Raw genomic sequence first — 21,244 nt, 5'->3', positions numbered from 1 at the left:
GGATGAAGTTCAAGAAATTAAGAGAAATTTACAGAAATGTTTAGTACTGAGTTGATTTATTGGTTGAAGTTGTAAAGAAAATTAATATTGCTAAGTTAAGAGAGAGAGAGAGAGAGAGAGAGAGAGAGAGATGGAATTGTTAGTATTCTATTCAGTAAGAATATGGATTGCTGTTATGAAGAGAACTGATATTGCTGATTAAGAGAAATATTGAGGAAATGATTAAAATTGAAATAGTTTAGTGTTTGCAGCTGTAGAGAGAGTTGATATTGTTAATTGAAAGAAATGTTATGGAAATGATAGCATGTATTAACAGATTAAATGAGGAAAAAATCAGTTATGTATATACTTGTAAGTAGTTTTGTATGAGTAATAGTAGTAAATTAATAAGAGGAGTTTACCTCAATATAGTACGTGGAACACTTCCGTATGATACCCTCCAGAAATTAAAACGGAAAAAACGAAAAAATCGACAACTTACCGGTACATTAAAGTAAAATATAAATAATTAAATAATCAATTTAACACAATTCAAAATCAATTCAAAACAATTAAAATTCAAATTAACGCAATTAAAAGAATCTAACGAAAATATTCAAAACGATTTTCCTTCCTGAAGCTGACAATGCTTTTCGACCGACTGTCGTGATCACAGGAATGAAAATTACCGAATCCGGCTAAACCTGCAACTTAAATAGTGATTATGTGTCTTCGCGCATGCGCGTAAAGGTCCACGCATCGGAGATCAAATATGGCCGCCGAACATTAACAGAATTCTCGTGTAATTTAATTTCAACGGTTTCTGCAATTAATAGTCACGTATAATTACGTTGAACGTTAAGTATTTTGGCCTCGTTAAATAAAAAAGTATGTTTTTCGTTAATGGCATGAAAGGCTAATTCTGACGCTGCTGAACGAGAAGCACAAACTGAGGCTTCGTGTTGATTTACACGGATATTAAGAGAAAACCGCGTCGAACCCTGATAAGACGAGTCGCAATCACCGCAAGAAATGTTGTATACTAGATCATTAATTTGTGTTGCGAACGCCGAAAGAACCGAGCGATTGTTCAGTATAGTGTGTAACTTCCGTATAGGCCTAGCTATAATTTTAAATTCGGTATCTTTAAAGAATCTGTTAAGCTGTTTGTGCCACTGTTCAACATATGGGACAGAAATAAAGTATTTTTTGATATTACTATTGTTGATTGGTGCAGTATTTTGTATCTTATCCTTAGCTTGTACCCTAATTCGATTTATTGTGTTAATGGGATAACCCCTGTTCAAGAATCTGCTAGTTAATATTTGTATTTCTGAGTCTAAAGCAGAATCCGTCGTTGAATATTTATAGGCATAAATACTCAGAAATACAAATATTAACTAGCAGATTCTTGAACAGGGGTTATCCCATTAACACAATAAATCGAATTAGGGTACAAGCTAAGGATAAGATACAAAATACTGCACCAATCAACAATAGTAATATCAAAAAATACTTTATTTCTGTCCCATATGTTGAACAGTGGCACAAACAGCTTAACAGATTCTTTAAAGATACCAAATTTAAAATTATAGCTAGGCCTATACGGAAGTTACACACTATACTGAACAATCGCTCGGTTCTTTCGGCGTTCGCAACACAAATTAATGATCTAGTATACAACATTTCTTGCGGTGATTGCGACTCGTCTTATCAGGGTTCGACGCGGTTTTCTCTTAATATCCGTGTAAATCAACACGAAGCCTCAGTTTGTGCTTCTCGTTCAGCAGCGTCAGAATTAGCCTTTCATGCCATTAACGAAAAACATACTTTTTTATTTAACGAGGCCAAAATACTTAACGTTCAACGTAATTATACGCGACTATTAATTGCAGAAACCGTTGAAATTAAATTACACGAGAATTCGTTAATGTTCGGCGGCCATATTTGATCTCCGATGCGTGGACCTTTACGCGCATGTGCGAAGACACATAATCACTATTTAAGTTGCAGGTTTAGCCGGATTCGGTAATTTTCATTCCTGTGATCACGACAGTCGGTCGAAAAGCATTGTCAGCTTCAGGAAGGAAAATCGTTTTGAATATTTTCGTTAGATTCTTTTAATTGCGTTAATTTGAATTTTAATTGTTTTGAATTGATTTTGAATTGTGTTAAATTGATTATTTAATTATTTATATTTTACTTTAATTATTTATATTTTACTTTAATGTACTGGTAAGTTGTCGATTTTTTCGTTTTTTCCGTTTTAATTTCTGGAGGGTATCATACGGAAGTGTTCCACGTACTATATTGAGGTAAACTCCTCTTATTAATTTACTAATATTATTATCAACGTAGAACATATTGAGTATTTCGGCTCTGATTCATACTATCTAAGTAGTTTTGTATGATAAATCACTTTTGTTTTATAATATTTGTGTCGTTGCTCATGAGAAACTGACAGCTCACATATTATATATATATATATATATATATATATATATATATATATGGGAAAATCTCTCAAGCTCCTGAAAATTCTGATTTTTTTAAAGCAGTCAGTACAGGGAAATAAAAATTAAATAAATAACCCCCACATCTCAGATTTGGTTTCCTCACCAAGCTTAAACATCAAACCTTTTCTTTCGTTAATATGGACATAGTGCCATAAAAAGTCAAAAAGGAAATAAGATTTTTTAAAGAGGAGGGAATAAGGGGAGAGTAAACTGCAACTTGTCTATGACTATCTCAGTATGATAGCACCACCAGCACAGAATCTGAAAGGATGTTCTCTGCCGCTAATCAAATATGTACCAAAATTAGATCCAGTTTAAACAATAAGAATTGTTCCCGAAATAAGTTGATTGCTTGCTTCATTGCTTGTGTTTATGCAGAGCTTACTTTATTCGGACAGGCAGTGTGGATGCTTAAACATAACTAAATTTGCAGTATCAATAATATGCGTATTTTTTGTTTTTAAAATAACTGTATTTTTAATAATTTTTTGTCGGAATACTTATTCTTTTAATAAAAGTTTCATTTAAAACATGAATTCATGTAATTGTTTTTTTTCCTTACTTTATTGAACCTAATTGTCATCAAAATTCATTGAGCAAAAGTTTTTTTTTTAGAATACTGGTATTGATACCGGTATCCCAGTTTCATAAATTTAAAAATACCGAAATATTGGTATTAAGATTTTGACCGGTATTGTAACCCCTACTTGGGATGCTGAGAATCATTTACTTCTACAAACTGAAAAATAGCTAACAGCTAAGCTAAATCATTTCAGATAACTGCAATTTCTTACAGCATGTTATGTAGTTCATCATCTATATAAATTTGTAATGGTGAGTGATAAATTCTATTGTTAGAAAAGATTGTGTTGGTATACCAATAAACTAGTGGAGATAGTCTAAATTATAATCATTTATGTGTGCCTAAGTAACAGAGTCAAAGAAATTGAAAGATCTTTTCTGATCTAAGATATTTTATCTTGAAAAACATCTTAAGCAAGTTTTAGTTTATCATAAAACAAGTACATGGTTTCAAATTACACCAATAGCAAATAAACTTAATATATCTATATATAAAGTTTATATATAATATATATAAAGTTTTATTAAATTGACAAATTAAATTGTTCCATTGCACAAAAATACTGAATAAATTTGAGAATGTAAGATTACAAAAATCATTAATATTATTGGTAATCCTTACCTGAGAGAACCGTCAAGAGGAAGATGTAATCAGAAAATCCTATTAGTCCAGAAGTACCCAATTTGTAAAATATGCTGTCTTCACCAGGAGTCAAAGATGATTTGTTTTCCTAATAAATTAAACTTTATTTCAGTTGCTTCCTACACTTATTTTTATCTGATTTATTATTTTTGTAATCTCCTTTTGCCATCTCCTTCCAGGAGGTTGGCAGTCAACCTTCAAGTCAAGTTTATGAAAACCAAAGGACTTTAATACTGAATAAGTGAGAGTGGACAAAAATGTAAATTGTGTAATTAGTAATAAATTATTTAGGTTGTCCTGAAGGTGGATACTTAGTACTGTGTGGTCTTCTGCCACCACCACCAGACAAGTTTCAAACCCCCACTTTGATCCAATCACACTCTCCAAAAGAACCCAATCTGTTCAATACTGTTAACTGATATATCCTGGGGAGATTCTTCACTACTCATTGTTGAAGACATTTGTCAACTGCTGAAGAATGCCTGCAATGTCTATCCAACAAATACTCAGTCAGGTTAAGATTGGAAGAGTATGAAGGTCAGTCCATGTAATTATTAAATTCAATTTTATTATTATTATGATGCCTATCTCTTGTTGTGGCCAAGTGGCCAGTACATAGGTACAGAGCTTTTACAACAACCATACTGTGTGCATTAATTGTAAAACTCCGTGCTCTAAATGACCATCCTGCAATACAAAACGAGAATTTTAATAAGACTGAGTAGCAAAGAAATACCAATTTTTCAAGGCATAGATATGCATATCTGAATGTGTGGTGTGCAGTATAGCAATAACATTGCCATTAGTAGAGGCATATGATGCAAGAAAGCAAGCTTATACAGCATCAGCCAAAAAAGGGAAAAAAAAAGAAAAAAAACCCTTCCCATTCACACCAAATGTTTGTCCAGTTCTGCCTTGAATTTATTTAAGCTGTCCACTTCTGCAACAACAAATGGAAGTATTTTTCCCAGAAATCAACTAACTGCTAGCTAAAGGCAAATTTCTGCACATCTATTCTACAACTGTCTTTCCTCAATTTGAATTTATGTCCCCTCAGGCAATTAATCTGGGCAAGAGGAAGAAATTAGCATTGAGCGTGCTCAAACCATTCAAGGCCTTATAAACCTCAGTCAGATCACCTCACAGGTGCCTAGTCTACAGACACTCTAATTTGCAAAACCAAAGCCTTTCTTTCTAAGAGCAACCCTTTGTTCCATTCACTAATCTTGTTGCCCTTCTCTCTACTCGTTTCAGCAGCTCTACATCCTTCCTAAAATGAGGCCTCCAGACCTGTATACAGTACTCAAGGTGTGGCCTGACCATTGCCTTATACAAGGGGATAGTCATCTCCTTATCCCTGCTACAAAAATTCCTATATATCATTGACAAGACACTATGAGCTACTCTTGCAGACCATCTGCACTGCTCAGAAAACTTCATATCTGACTGAACAATTACCCTCAGGTCCTTTTTATTCTCTACCACCCTGAGTGTAGTACCACACAGTTGATAAGTTATTCTCGGGTTACTGCTACCCATAGACAGTACCTTACATTTGTCAGTGTTAAACTTCAGTTGCCACCTCTCAGTCCACCTGCTCAACTTTTCTAGATCCAGTTGCAGCAGTGTACTGTCATTAGTGTCATTAACACTATTGAGATAAAATCGAAATTCGGCACGAATGTCAATTTCATAAAACAAAGAAAAAGTTTTTAAAGTAGTTTGTACCTCTGCATTCGATAGACTGCAAACTTAGATATTAAGTCTGATATACCTTCATCAATATCATTAATAAATACAGAAAACAACAATGGACCCAATACTGAACCCTGGAGGACTCCACTAATAACATTAGTCCACTAAGAGCAGTATCCATTGATTACCACTCTCTGTATTCTCCTATTCAACCATCCCTTTATCCATAGCAGCAATTTGCCCCAATGCCATACTGCTCCAATTTGTACAGCAGTCTTCCATATGCAACAGTATCAAAAGCCTTCCTAAGATCCAAGTATATGATATAAAAATTATTCTTTGCATCCAGTTCCTTTGTGATCACATCATAGTATCCAATCAAACTGGTCAGACGAGACTTCCCCTTAACAAACCCATGCTGTGTCTGAACTATAACTGAAGTCTTGTCTAGATGATCCTGCAGTGCTCCTTTGACTAGTGCCTCCATTAATTTCCCCAGAACAAGTTAAACTTCCCCAGAAGAAGTTAAACTAACAGGTCTGTAATTACTTGTATCACCCTTTGATCCTCCTTTGTGAATTGGGGTCACATAAATAATACATTTATGTATTATACATTATGAAAATGTATCAAAAAAATATGAAAATCAGCAATGTGAATATCAGCAATTTAAGGCTAAGCCAGACAGGCATTTGGAGTGAATAGATCGGTGAAATGGGAGGGGGTTTTTTTGGCTGATGATGCATAAGCGTGCTTTCTTGCATCATATGCCTCAACTAATGCTAATGCGCGTCCCACATTGTCGCTACTTAAAACAAAACTGGGGATGCTGTTTCTTCAAATAATTCAAGTTAAACTACAAAATGCTAATTTCCAGCAAGAAAATAAGTTATGTTGGTTGCTGATTTATTTTCTGCTTATTGAGCATTAGGGATCATAGGGAATACAATGTTGTTGAAGAAAGACAAGCAGCTTTAATAACCAATGGAAATAATATATGCCATAAACAGGAAAGAGCACTTTTCAGAATTTTAATTTTTAGAATGTAGACAGTGGGCAGATGGAATCAATATATTCATGGAAGGGTTATTTAAATGTCAAGGTTAAAAGTGCTATGCCAAAATGCAAAATGGAGAAGTCCATTCACATTAATGTTTACTGAAAGAAAATTTATATATAAAAAATATATTTATCTATAAAATTTAGGGGACCAAAGAATATTGCTTGTTATTACTGTTACTCGATATATCTGTTATTTAGCTATATGTTACTTTTGCTGTTACTCACTACATTTATTGTGCACATGCACAATAAATGTAGTGAGTAAATGTACAGATATATACAGTACGTATGAAAAAGGGATCAAAACAACAATAAATAACCACAACTCATGATTACACCAATTTATTCGATAACCAATTTAACCATAGCTCATGATTAACAATTTATTCAATATATTTATGTACTATATAAATAATTCAAAATAAAACTAATTTCATTATTAAAAAGTCTTGATATAATATATTGTTTGTCTTGATATAATACATATTTTATTTTTTAAAGAAGTCTTCCAATTGTCATATGTTTCAAATTTCTTTCATTTTATTGAGATAAAATCAAATGAAAGACATTTGCAATGTCTTTCATTTTATCGAGATAAAAATCGAAATTTGGCACGAATGTCAATTTCATAAAACAAAGAAAGTTTTTAAAGCAGTTTGTGCCTCTGCATTCGACACTACGTTAACTGGACACTCACCATTGTCTTCTTCCTTGGCTGTCATCTTAGAAAGCCTCTTTTTCTCTAACTGCTTCGAGAATGTCCTCATCTGTCAGCAGTTCAGCAGTCACAAGGTTGTCCACAGCCTGGTAATTGTTCATACATGCCATCCAAGTTATGGCTCTTCAACCACACTGTGAATAGAATATTGTCATCATTTTTTTTTCAATGTTTTCATTGACTTCTATGGGCTTTAGTCCTGACTTATTAGATGGTCCGTGATGTGACCTTATTCCATGCCTCACTCATGAATCGGATGGCATTAAGAACTGAAGTTTAAAAGTTTTCTAAACTGACATTTAAAGCTTCTAATAACACTTTGATTCATAGGTTGGAGAACAGAAGTTGGGTTTTGTGGTAAAAATACAAGTTTGATGTTGGTTAGATTGTGAAGAATGGGATGTGATGTGATGGGCTATTGTCCTATCTTTTTTCCTAAGCTCTTTGTCCCAGTTATGCACTTGTTCAAAAATGGATGATGCCATGCAGACTTTTTTTGTTAACTCGGTATATTACTGGAAGATTTTTAATGTTTTTAAAACATCTTGGATTCCTGGATTTAGCTATTACTAAAAGTTTTCTTTTTTGTTCCACTCATATTTGAACAAATCAGAACAGTCAGTTTTCTGTATCGGTATGAAACATATCTTACAAATGTTTCATACCAATACAGAAAAATTTCATTGGTTAATTTGCTGGATGATTTCTCTCCCTACGTCTTCTGAGAATCCATAATGATAGGGATGAGATACAGTACAAAAGGGGATTAAGAGATTGAGGAAATAAAAGAAAAAGTTAAATGTGGACGTGCACCCACAGCATAGAACATGCCCTATTCGAATGAGGTAGGGTGTAGCGGAATTATCTTCCTCCCTCACACACACGCTACAGGCAACCATTAGAACCATCCATCACATAGGTTGTTCGGGGATTTCCACTATGTCACTGGAATGAGGACTATGCACTTTGTGGTAGCATACTGCACTAAAAATATTCTGAGAATCATTGAAAAGGTTATACATTAAATATTAAAATACATTAAATTATACATTACAATGAGCAGTTCGGCCACTGCTCATTGTAATGGCTTAAAGATTTGCTTGGTGTACCCGTGAAGCTCTTAACTACCGTGATTGCTTTAACCATGAAATGTCTCATAAAATAGTTAATTTCCAATCAACACTTTTGTTTGCTCACAATAATGAACTCTTGTTATAACAACTGTGCTTGTTATAAATGGGTTGGACTGTATATATAATTGATCAAAATTGTTACTAAATTGCCTGCTTGAATTTGAAATCCCTATGTTTACTCTGATCCTTTAATTCTATTATATTTGAAAGTGAGTTTTTCTTATGTCGAGATCTAAAGATGGAGAAGTTCAACTTCAGCCATTCCCTAATTAAAAAAGTTTCAGTCTTCTTTTCTATCATAAAAGGATACAAAATTCAATGCAATTATTTAATAAAAAATAACAAAATTATTTTTCCTATCTTAAAATGGTTTAGGCTTAGGAAAACTGTATGTTAAAGAAACTGGGCAACCAGAATGGTTCCCAACTTTTCTGGGAGTGGTGCCACAACTGCATGCCATCAATTCTTTCTCTTCCAGCACCTCCTCTGATAAAGTGGAGATTAACAGTATAATTTTTGTTTACAAACCATAAATTAAGATAAAAGTATGATATATAGTTTAAAGTAAACAATGAAACTGTGGAAAACATATGGACAGCTTTTGTTCTAGAAAATCAACGTATGTTAATCATCAACTCACAGTGCCTAAGCCTACCACAAATCACTGATGAAGACCCAGTTCCTCAGTACAAACACTAACATGATCATGCATCCCCTCATTTCTTTTTCTCTTCACATCCATGAATTTCTAGATATAAACTTTCCAAATTGGTAAATAGGAATGAAAGGGTCACATTTCATGACTAGCATGATTTCTGAAGCTAACACCATTAAAATTTTATCTCTAATACTTTAAGGGCCTGGTTTATTAGCTCTCATTACCACAAACTTACACGAGGCAAAGAACAGAATCAGAGTTGCTTCTAATCATGTAATGTCTGATGTTATAAAGGCATATGGCAAGTACTGACTATCACTATAACATATGACTGGTGAGTCACTCAAGCAATCGGTGCTTATATTCTACTAAATTCAAATTGCTCAAAGTTATTAGAGGCTTACAAAATTATGGAACTATTTTTGAATTTCCCTCTATATTGCTACTTATTTGTAATTTGGCAATACACTAAATGGATGTTCAGAAATTTTTTGCTACTACAGAGGTGAGACACCCATTAGTGAAAATTTGACAACCAACGAAGTGAAATGCAAATGGTATATAGGGCACTCAGATAGTTTTTAGTACAGTACTGCAAGCTTCCTATCTATCCAAGTTGCAACTTTAATAGCAGTTTTTCCATATGCTTTTTTGGAGTGAAAAACAAACTGACAAACAACAATTTTCTGCAGAGAAGATGAAAAGTCTTTAGCAAAGCATTTGGTCCCTGAAATCTGATGCTATCAGCAAAAAATTACCTCAATGTTACACTACAAAAAGTAGAGGTTTCAAAAGTTAAGAGCAGGGTGTTTTATTTATTATGTAAATCACTAGTCAACAGTAAGTACTTAGGTAACTATGGCAATAAAGCACATAATATAACATTGGATATGGAGTGGGATATTTTTAGGAAGGCAGCAGGATGTACTTTCAATGTAAATATAGTGATACTCAAGAGGTATAGAATTTATTAGTGTGGTGCATGACCTGAGTCCCTTCCCCAAAAATAACAAATATTTATTTCAGAACATTACCCTGCATCCAAATCATATTTTGCAATGGCATTCATACTACTGACAAACATAACAGATATGCTAAAAACAGTGAATCCAAGTCTACACAAGCAAGTTTGACACTTCCAGTATATTGTGAAAGAGTTTCAATTAGAATCTATATTCATTTTTAATAAAATTTTGTTGTACTGCAAAATCAGGTTGCCTTTTAATAGGATAACTCAATAGGATCACTTTCCTTGCCAGTCAAGCTATTCAGGAAAATTATATTTTCCTGAATAGCCTGACTGGCAAGGAAACTTCATGGCTATAAAAAGTTACAATGCTTCTTTGCAGCCACTGTCAATACTAACTGGTTGTTAACTATGTAAATAATAACCACTTAGTATTTTATATGTTATTTTCTCAGAACTAATGTCAATTTTTATGTAAAAAATGGCAAATTCTTCTTTTTCTGTTTTACATGTAAAAGAGCTAAGAAACAGGCTCAGAAACATTTAAATGTTTTTGTGCTCATTTCTCATCCTTAAACAGAAATAAATTCTTTTCCTATCTGAATAACATGGATAAGTGTTCTTTTATTTTGCTTTAAAGGCTACAAGTGACCATTCCTTATAACCCAATCACCACCCATTATGTTTATTGAACCTTTCAGTAGATTTTACAGCATCAATAACTCCTTCATAAAAATCATTTCACCCATTACCAGTTTTAATGATTAAACAAAGATCAAACTTACTTTAATCCTTAATCCAACCTGCTCACAATAATAAAAATTTTCTCTACTCTTTCATCCACCACCTGCCCCAGATCAGTGTCATTTATTTTTTTAAATGAGTCTGTCAAATCTAAATCAGAATAATTTAGCTTCAGTCACATTATCCCTTGATAATTAAATGTCATTACATGTATGTGATCATAGAAATTGACTATTTGCAGTCCTTAGAGAGGAATCTAAATAAGGAAACTTAACATGAGAATTTCAATTAGATGACAATCAAACTGCTTAGAAACTGTGTCAAGATGAAATAACTTCATTCTGTTTCACTATACCTTTTTTTTTTTTTTTTTCCATTTTATGAAGGCTAATTCGTCTAGATTTTATCTACTTTTTTTGGACTCAACAGCATGTGACGCATTTAATGTTATACAAAAACATCTATTTTGCATGCAAACAAAATACAGTAAACCCCCGCTATTCGCGGTATCTGTATTCGTGGTTTCGCGTATTTGCGATCGCTGATTTAATATAAAATGAAACCTAAAAAAATGTGAAATTTAAAGCGCCGTGAACTTTTTCCACCATTAAAAACATGGGCGTGGCTAAAATTATCTTTCCTGGTCAAAACAGGGCTCAGTGGGTGGGGGGAGAGGGGTGACAAAATCGCGAGCGTGGATGTTTCTCGCTAATCCTTGTTCAGTATGTGTTATGCGCTTGTCATGGAAGGTTTTGTCGTTTGCTTTTAATTTATATGCTTATAAATTGAATAAATTTATCAATTTATAAATTGATATGCTTACAAAAGTGATAAATCTACCATTTTGCAGTGTAAAACAGACTTTTTCGAGTGTGTTAACGGAAGAAAGTGACTTTATTGTGGACAAGTTCTTTCTAAGCCGTACAAAAATATGGCTACGAATAACAAGAGAAATGTGAAAATATGAAAGAAGGTGATGACATTAGCGAATAAAATTGACTTATTAGACAAAATTTCTAATGGTGAAAGTGTCTCCTCAGTGGCAAAACATTATAAAATCAATGAGTCAACGGTATGATCAATCAAGAAATCAGAAGAAAAAATCCCCCGTAGTGTCCGTGAAAACGCGCTAATTGCTTCAAAAATTTGCTCTGTAACTCGTGATGTTAAATTAGAAAAAAATGGAAAAAGCTTTAAATCTGTGGATAGAAGACCGAACTCAAAATAAAATTCCGTTAAGTTCACTCATCATTCGTGAAAATGCAAAACTCCTTTATCAACACTTTAGCGAAACTGGTGATAGCACTGGCGGGATACATTTTTTAGCTAGCAAAGGCGCAGTTTGAAATTTCTAATAAATATTACATTTAATATTAAATTGTTTCTTATTTTCATTTCGATGCCATAAGCTTGCATTTCACTATGTACTGTCTATGTACATAGTCATATTATGAAGGTACATATAATACATATATAGACAAAATTTTAGACTAGTTTTTCTTATATATTTTGTACTTTGGAACAGAACCCCTTTATTACTATGGGAGCCATAACTCAGTATTCGCGTTTTCGGTATTCGCGGCATTTCTCAGGAACATAACCCCCGCGAATAGCGGGGGTTTACTGTATTATAGCTAACTCCTCCACCAATTCAATTGACTAGCCAATAAAACGCATGCAAACATTAGCATAAAAACACATCATGCATATAAGTAATTAGAGAAACATCATGCAGAGAAAGAGAGAGAGAGAGAGAGAGAGAGAGAGAGAGAGAGAGAGAGAGAAAGAGTGAAATATTAAGATGAAATGAAAGAGTATAAAACAATTAGAGGAAACAAACTGAGTTCTTGACAGTATCTGTTGCAGTAAGCCTATGTCCTTGTAAGTCAGCTGTCTGCAGGAGGAAAAACAGAAAGCTCAGATCATTATTATACATAAATTGGTATATTAGGGTTTTTTCAGAGGTAAAGTAACATATATTAGTTGTTGGCATTGTTTTCAGAGGATAAAGTAACATATATTAGTAGGTTAGGATAATTTTATATGTGTTATATGACTGAATAACACATATAAAATAGGACTATGGAAACTAAGGTTAATTCTTCTAGATTTTATTTACTTTTGTTTGGACCAAACAGCATATGACACATTTAAGGTTAACTATAAATTTTTAAAAAGGGAATGAATAATGAAAAAACAGAAAATAATTTTAAATGACATATTCAAAAATAACATTTATATATTTGCATATCAAATATTAACAATTATACATTTGCATATCAAATATTAACAATTAAAATTTGCAATCTCAAAACATAAATATAAAACTCCTTATGAACCTTAGCCTATTTATTAGGCTTAGCCTATTTACACTGAATGATTCTGAATATTGATTCAGAGACAAAAATAGTAGTTCTCAACAAAAAAGATTGTTGAATCAGCTGTACTTGAATCAGCTTAGAACTAAGCTGCTGCTATTTGGTTTTTAGGAGCATTAGGAAATAAGGCCATACTGCTCCAGGGATATGTGGTGGTCATTCCCTGACCTTTTCGCATCCTCCGTATTTGGTGGTCACGGGCTCGAAACTCGATCTAATCAAGAAGCGTGTGCTATGCACTGCTGCTCCTGCCCACCTGGCTACGGAGGTGCCCTTAGAACTAAGTTTCTTATGGTAGTTTCTTATTTGCTCTCAATATAAGCCTATATTTTGGAACCATTAGAGAAAACGTGCAAATTAGTAACACAGAGTGGTATAGGCTTATTATTATTGTTATTATTATTTATTATCAGTCATATTTCAAATACTGTACAAAACTGTGCCTGTTAAAAAGTGGAGAGTGTGTGGGGGGAGACTTGGTTTTCTGAAAGCTTACATAGTAGAGAAAATCTATAGATAAATCTGCAGTTTCTGTCCATACATATGCAGTTTAAATAATAATAGTTAATTCTTACAGTTTGTCCCTTACATTGCATACGTATCAGGGGTAGATGTGTGTGCACGCGCGTGTGTGTGTGTGTGGCAGAATCTCAAACAAGTTCAATTCTGCCTATCTCAGGGAAAATTATCAGTACCCCAGTTCAGAACTCCAGATAAAACTGCAGAAATTGTGGAATACAAAATAAATGCTTGTGTATGGCCAGATAATGAGGTGAATTTCATCTTATTCTATTCTTTTTATATGAGCATTTTTTTTTTTTGATAGAGGTTTCACTACACAAACCAATTATCACTATACATTTTACTATACATGGGCAAAAATTCCTATTTGAGAATAAATTCTGTTGAAAGACATTAAAACCTTATTAATGAGCAAAAACTGGAAATTCTGTTCATTTGGGGGGGGGGAACATTTTAGGAGCTCAAACAGAATTGGGTATTGGGGCCATTCACTGAACATAACTCTGCTTTACTCATGCTTTTATACAGAAGGAAATGCTTATATACACTATATAACACATGGCAGCTGTTGTGCAAGAATATATAAATTATACAGTGTGCTTCCATTAATATCTGGACATCCTTCCATTGATAGCTGGCCATGTCCTACCTAAGCACCACGCAAACTATAAATGTGCTCATAGGCCTTTGAGGAGACAGTAGTACGACTGTGAATGCAAGATGCCACAATGAACAGAGTTAACATACTTCCAGTGTGGAATGATGATAGGGTGCCACATAAGCAATCAGTCTACATGTGACATTTAAACAGCACAGAAAATCACTATGTCGGAGATTGGCAACGTGATCTGTTGTTGTTGTTATTTGGTTTTTAGGAGCATTAGCAACTAAGGCCATGTTGCTCCGTGGATATGCGGTGATCATTTCCTCAAACTTTCCGCATCCTCTGTATTTGGTGGTCACGGGCTCGAACCCCGGTTTAATCAAGAAGCGTGTGCTATGCACTGCAGCTCCTGCCCACCTGGCTATGGAGGCACCTACATGATCTGCAAATGGAAACATGCTGGTGTTGAAAATGTCACAAAACAACCCAGGAAACCTCTGAAGCTGAAAGAGCTAGAACATGAAAGAAGAGCCTGCAGGGATCATTCACTAAGAACACATGTTTACATTGTGAGATGATTAGGACCCATGTCAGCACAAGTATAATGGAAAGGAAGCTGCACTGCACAATATGGGTTACCACAGTTATACAGATATCCACAAAGCACTAAACATCCCAACTAAAGCCATACTCTGTCTAGTTTGGTGTAAGGCCTACATTCTTGGACCAGAGACCAATGGGAATCAGTACTTTGAGGAGACAAAAAATTTATGAGCCAATCAATATGTATAAAATATATTAATATACTAATATATTAATGTATTAGTATATAAATATATTAATATATTTTGTATAAAAAATAAAAATATATTTCATACAAAATATCTTAGAAGTTGGGACCTACTCCTTTCCTATATACTCTCCACTCTGTCATTCACAGGCACCTTCATGAATTTAATTCCCACAAGGTCTCCCTGAGGAGACAGATCTAAGTAAAGTGCTTTAATGGCAGTTTCACAAAGCTTCTTTTATGATGCTGATTAGCACCATGTAATGTATCTTGGGACCATGATGCATGGTTGAATACAGGGCTTTCTTATCTTTTGTTTAACTAGGTTATAAAGAAATGTTCAAGGGAGACACTTTGGTGTTGAAGTCTGGGTGCATTTCACACACTGCAACTTCTCTTATGCAAAGCCCAATGTTAACATTTTAATGTTTGAAATAAGATAATTTTCAATAATAATGATCTTTAAATGATATCTCTATCAGGAATTCACTAGTAGTGAAACTGAAAAGAGAATTATACAAACATTAGTTTTGGACTATGCCTGGTGGCAGGATCTAAAACTAATGTTTGTATAATTCTTTTCTCAATAGTATTTGGTATTTTATAAACTACATAAAATAATTTTTTTTCTAAAAACTTGCCTATTGTAAGTTTTGAAACAATTTTTTTTAAACTTCAGAGGTTGCTGCAAACTCTTTGAAGATTTGGCAGATGAGGGAAGCAATGAGGACAAATTAACAAGATCTGTAATTTTCCCTCAGGACCAAATGCATTTGCAAACTCTATACTAATATACTTAGATAGTATGAATCAGAGCTGTAATACTCTGATTCATACTATCTCCTTCATATTTAAAATCAATTTAATTGCATTAAATTGATTTTAAATTGTGTTAAATTGATTTGAATTGTGTTAAATTGGTTTTTAATTATTTATTTTTTACTCTAATACAAGGTTTCGATTTTTTCGTTTTAATTTCTGGAGAGTATCATATGGAAATGTTCTAAGTACTATATTGAGGTAAACTCCTCTTATTATTTTACAAATATTACAGCTCTGATTCATACTATCTAATTCATTTTTTAAACTCTTATTGACTTCCTGTCTCTCCAGGTGTAACCTATCGATACACACAATTATGGGGGATTTTTTGAATGGCTTTGTGCAAAATTACATTAAATCAACACTAAGATACTCAGCCCAAAGTTACCATATTTCTTTTCTAAAATATTGCCTTCAAAACAACATCGTTCCGAAGTTTGCCGGGATTAATTTAAATCAAAAAATTTCAGGCATAAAACAACTAACACTGGCCACTTCGCATAATATTGTTAAGCTTGCCTTAAAATCTTGATATTTGAATAAACAAAAATACCTTTCCAGGTTAGGAAGCTTCGCGATAAATTAAAAAATTATCTACATCCGAACGATTGGTCTGTATTGAAGACCTCCATAGATTTGCGACGGGAAGTACAGGCCTCAGAAATAAAAAACAGACACATTAATAAATTGCAAACATTATCGGATAGGTCAAGACACGTTCATGCGAATTCTAACACATTGTCACGGGCTTGCGACCAAGTACATAAGAGTTGGGTGACACCCCCCCCCCCCACAGACACACAACGTACTACCACAGAATACGTCAGGTAGATCATGAACACCCCCTCACCCAGTATTCAACGAATCGACATATCAACAGGTTACAAATCTTTCTTCATGTACGCTATTGCAGGACCAGATTTCACTTTTATCCAAAGGACTAAATTATAATTTACTACCTTGAAAACTACCTAAAAAACAATGCATAATTGATATTGAATTTGGACTTCATAATGTTCCACAAAAAAAGATTGATTTATTCAACAAGTTAACCAAGTATTGAATAACATAAAAGAAACACGACTTCCTAAATTGAATACACATGACAGTTCAGCTTTACAAGAACTTCGGGGAAATGTTGTTGTTGTTGTTGTATGTTTTACGGCGCAATGGCAGCTATAGGACATTATGCGCCAAACAATGGTAGGAGGTAACAGGCTTTATTAAAAGTGAGATATGTGCATTATGTGAGATTTAAGCATTATATTCTGTCATAGCATTTTATCCTTTTTAGGAAAGTGAAAACTGCATCAATATCAGATCTGTCATCTAATAATTGTTGCAAAGTAGGTGTGATTTGGGCTGCATAGTTTGATAAGAAGGTGGTCTGCCGTACTCCATTATAGAGAGGGCAGTCAACAATGATGTGCTGGACTGTGATTTGAGATTGGCAGTTTGGACAAGAAGGCAGGTCTGAAGAAGAGAGAAGATAAAGGTGAGTAAGGTGTGTATGTCCTATTCGTAATCTTGCAAGTGTGACTTCTTCCTTTCAGTTCGAGCGGAAACAAGATGGCCAAGACTGGAGTTTCGGTTTAATCCAAAGGAGTTTGTTGCCTTCTTGGTTTTGCCAGTTGGTTTGCCAGTAATTCATACTTCGCTTTGTTATAAGACTTTTATAATCGGTGAAAGGAATTTTGAAAGAGTCAATTGGTTGCACAGTACTTTTGGCTGCACAGTCAGCACTCTCAATGCCAGGTATGCCAACATGGCTAGCGACTCAACAAAATTTTATTACTTTCGTGTTCTTAGCTAGATGAGTCAACAAGTTTTGAATATTACCAAGTAGGTAGTTATGATGCTTTCTTGGTTGCTGTAAAGTGAGAAGGGCACTCAGAGAGTCAGTAAAAATAATACTATGGGTGAACTGCTGCAACTTTATAGTTTCTAGCACCATTTGTATGGCATAAAGTTCAGCAATAAAGATACTGCATTCTAAAGGTAACTGATTAGAGATTATAGACGATGGAAGAACAACAGCAGCACCGACATGGTGATCAGTTTTGGAACCGTCTGTGTATATCCTGGTATAAGATTCATATTTCTCAAGTAGAGATTTATGAAGCTGGTTTATATTCTGTGAAGAAAGAATACTTTTCCTCCATTCTTGAAGGGACAGATCATAGGTGGCAGGGCAAAAAGCCCATGGAGGAGTCGTGAAACTAGTGGCGGCTATTGATGGATAAACGGCATACAAGTTCTCCCAATCTGGTGTAAATAGATATTTCCACGATGGATGCAGGGGTTGGCTTTTTATTTTGATAGCATAATTTAGCAGTAAAATTTGTCTTCATAGAGAGAGTGGGGATGTACAGGCTCTGCACAGGAGATGTGCGGTAGGCTCCAAGGGCAATGCGAAGGCCACTATGGTGAATAGGGTCCAAAGCCCTCAAAATGCTAGGTCTAGCAGAGTTGTAAACTGGTGACACATAGTCTAACCTTGATCTTACAATAGCATGATATAAATGAAGGAGTGTTTGACGGTCAGCACCCCATGTTGTAGCTGATAATACTCTCAAAATGTTTAATTTCTTGAAACAGGTGGTTCTAAGTTGTTTAATATGGTCAAGAAAGGTCAATTTTTTATCTAAAGTTAACCCAAGGAATCGAATGGTAGGCACAACAGGTATATCATGGTTCCCCAGTTTTAGAAGTGGATCAGGGTGGAGATTACGTCTTCTACAAAAATGAAATGCAACAGTTTTTTCAGGTGATATGCGAAACCCGTTATCTGTAGCCCACGTCGTAATCTTATTAAGAGCTCCTTGCAGTTGTCTCTCAATCATTCTCATGTTCTGTGAGTGACAAGATATACTAACATCATCTGCATATAAAGTAGTAAATACAGTGGAAGGAATAACCTTGGTAATTGAGTTGATTTTTATAATGAATAGAGTGGCACTTAAAACTGAGCCCTGTGGAACACCTTCTTGGATGAATATTCGGGAAAGAGTGGATTGAATACGGACCTGGAAGGATCGCTGTTTCAAAAAGTTCTGTATAAATCTTGGCATATTACCCCTGAAGCCTAATGCATATAGATCATGGAGAATTCCGTATCACCAAGCTGTGTCAAAAGCTTTCTCAACGTCTAAATAAACTGTAGTCAAATGTTCCTTCCTTAAGAAGGCATTGCAAATCTGGTTTTCCATTTGTATCAAGAGGTTTAAAGTTGATCTACCTGTATGAAATCCACACTGCGATGAATTGATGAGGTTGTATTTGCTCAGCATCCAGGTGAGACGAGTGTTTACCATTTTTTCCATTATTTTTCCCATACAGCTGGTGAGGGCAATAGGTCGATAGTGACGCAGGTTGATTGGATCCTTGCCAGGTTTTAATAATGCTATGACATACGAGTGTCGCCAGTTATCAGGGAAAGTATTTTCTGTGAAAACCTGGTTATATAGCTGGAGTAAGACATGAAGCGACTTTTCACTCAGCTCTTTCAACATGCCATAGTTCAATGCAAGCCATAATTCAATTATGGTAAAGGGACAGTTGTACAGTGGATGGTGGTCTGTGTTAAAATTTAGGGTCTGCTTTTCAGCAAGGGACTTTAATTTCTGAAAGTTTGGCGAGTATGAGGATACGGCAGAGGTTTCAGCAAAGGATTCTCCGAGAGTGTTAGCTATGTCTTGAGGTAGTGAAACATCATTGCCGTTTATATTCAGTATTGATAGATGCAAAGGAGGATATTTATTGTACATTTTTCTAATATTTTTCCAGATGGTTTGTGTTTTACTGGACCGCGTAATAGTTGAAGCAAAGTGTTTCCATGACTCTCTTTTACTTGCAAGCTGAATGCGTCTAGTATTGGCTCTGGCTTTCTTAAAGTGTACTAGATTAGCAGCAGTAGGGATTTTGCGAAATTTATTCCAGGCTTTATTTTTCTCTCATTTAGCTTGATTGCATTCATTGTTCCACCAGGGTTTTGATCTTATTCTATGACTTGTGGACACTCTTGGTATTGCTGCTTCGACGGCCAGCAATATTTGATTTGTTATATAATCAACTGCATTATTTATTGACACATTTAAAACAGCTGTTTTTTGCAGGATGGCTAGTTGCCTATATTTTACCCAATCAGCTTTGGCAAAGTTCCATTTGGCAGTTTGATTATGACAAGTGGGGAATTTGATTCTACATGACAAACTACTGGATAATGGTCACTACCAAGTAGATTGTCATAAACAGACCAATCAAACAGCAGAAAAAGGACTGGTGAGCATATGGAGAGATCAATTGCAGAGCTTGACCCAGAAGGTAGATGAAAATAAGTGGGTAAACCAGTATTCAGTAGTGTTAGATTAAATTTATCTTAAAGCTTTTCTAGTATTTTTCCTCGTTTATTGTGTATTCTATCACCCCATAGAGGATTATGTGCGTTAAAATCTCCCATGATGCAAAAGGGTGGAGGAGGGAGCTGAGATACAACAGTTTCAAGATCACTGTAAGAAATGTCTTGGTTAGGGGAAAGATATAATGGTAAAAGAAAAACAAAAGGATATTCGAGCAGCTACTGCTTCTAGATTTGTTTGTAACATTAATGGTCGGGAAAGGATATTGGAGCTGACTACAAGTGCAACCCCTCCATGAGCCGAATTGCTTACATGAGAAACTATCTTTTCTGTAGATAACATGATGTTTAAGTGAGGTAGCAACAGAAGCTGTTAAGTTAGTTTCCTGGAGGCAGAAGGTAAGTGGGTTATACTGGAGAAAGAGATCCCGAATGTCATCAAGGTTGGTGTGATACCCTCTACAATTCCATTGAAGAAAACTGGGCATTATTTGGGTGAAGTGTGGTGGCTTATGGTGACCAGATTTTCTTTTCAGGAAGTACGGTCTTCCTGTTCCCATCTCTTCTTCTGGGAAGAGATCGAGAACGGGGTCTTCGCAGTCAGTGTTTCCTTCCATTTCTATCGAATCAGTTTTAGTAGTATCACCACTTTTTCAGTACATTGGGTTATTGGTATAATGCGGAACAGTGATTGGTGTGTTAACAGCCTTGTTTGATTTATATGGTTTATCACAAAGGGGCACAGCTTCCAAAATTGACCGAGCCCAATCTGACATTGTTCTGTCTGGGGGAAACGTTACCTCAGTTTGAGTACCAGTCGTTATTATTCTTTGCACAGTACTGGTTACAGCAGTTGGCTTTTGGACTACTTCAGCGAAGCTGGGTCCAGTGTTAAATTGAGCCTGTACAGATTTTTTAGCTTCTTGGTATGAGATGTTTTTTTTCGGCTTTGACCCGTTGAATGTTTTTTTCCCTTTGTGCTGCTCTGCTTTGCAGTCGGAGTGATTGTGCTCGCGTGAACCGCAATTAGCACAAGTGGCCGAACCTCTACACACGTTTTGGGAATGCCCAAAT

General features: G+C 34.9%; 1 protein-coding gene across 2 annotated transcripts in view; it reads right to left on the bottom strand.

Moving 5' to 3' along the window:
• The window catches only part of MICU1 (Mitochondrial calcium uptake 1), a 167,838-nt gene that overhangs the window by 36,644 nt on the left and 109,950 nt on the right, over positions 1–21,244 (bottom strand). Inside the window, exons 7-8 of one of the 2 annotated variants that reach the window (XM_090377428.1) lie at positions 12,538–12,591; positions 3,700–3,808 (exon numbers count right to left, since the gene is read on the bottom strand). In XM_090377428.1, the coding sequence (XP_090233554.1) occupies positions 3,700–3,808; positions 12,538–12,591 (163 nt within the window). The remainder of the gene's footprint in view (positions 1–3,699; positions 3,809–12,537; positions 12,592–21,244) is intronic. The other variant, XM_090377429.1, reaches the window with a different exon arrangement.

Source organism: Mastigoproctus giganteus, chromosome 7, assembly GCF_048544385.1.
Source record: "Mastigoproctus giganteus isolate SK-2022 chromosome 7, ASM4854438v1, whole genome shotgun sequence".
Lineage (NCBI taxonomy): Eukaryota > Metazoa > Arthropoda > Arachnida > Uropygi > Thelyphonidae > Mastigoproctus > Mastigoproctus giganteus.
The sequence above is the reverse complement of the archived record's forward strand: the minus strand, read 5'-3'. Positions and strand labels throughout refer to the sequence as shown.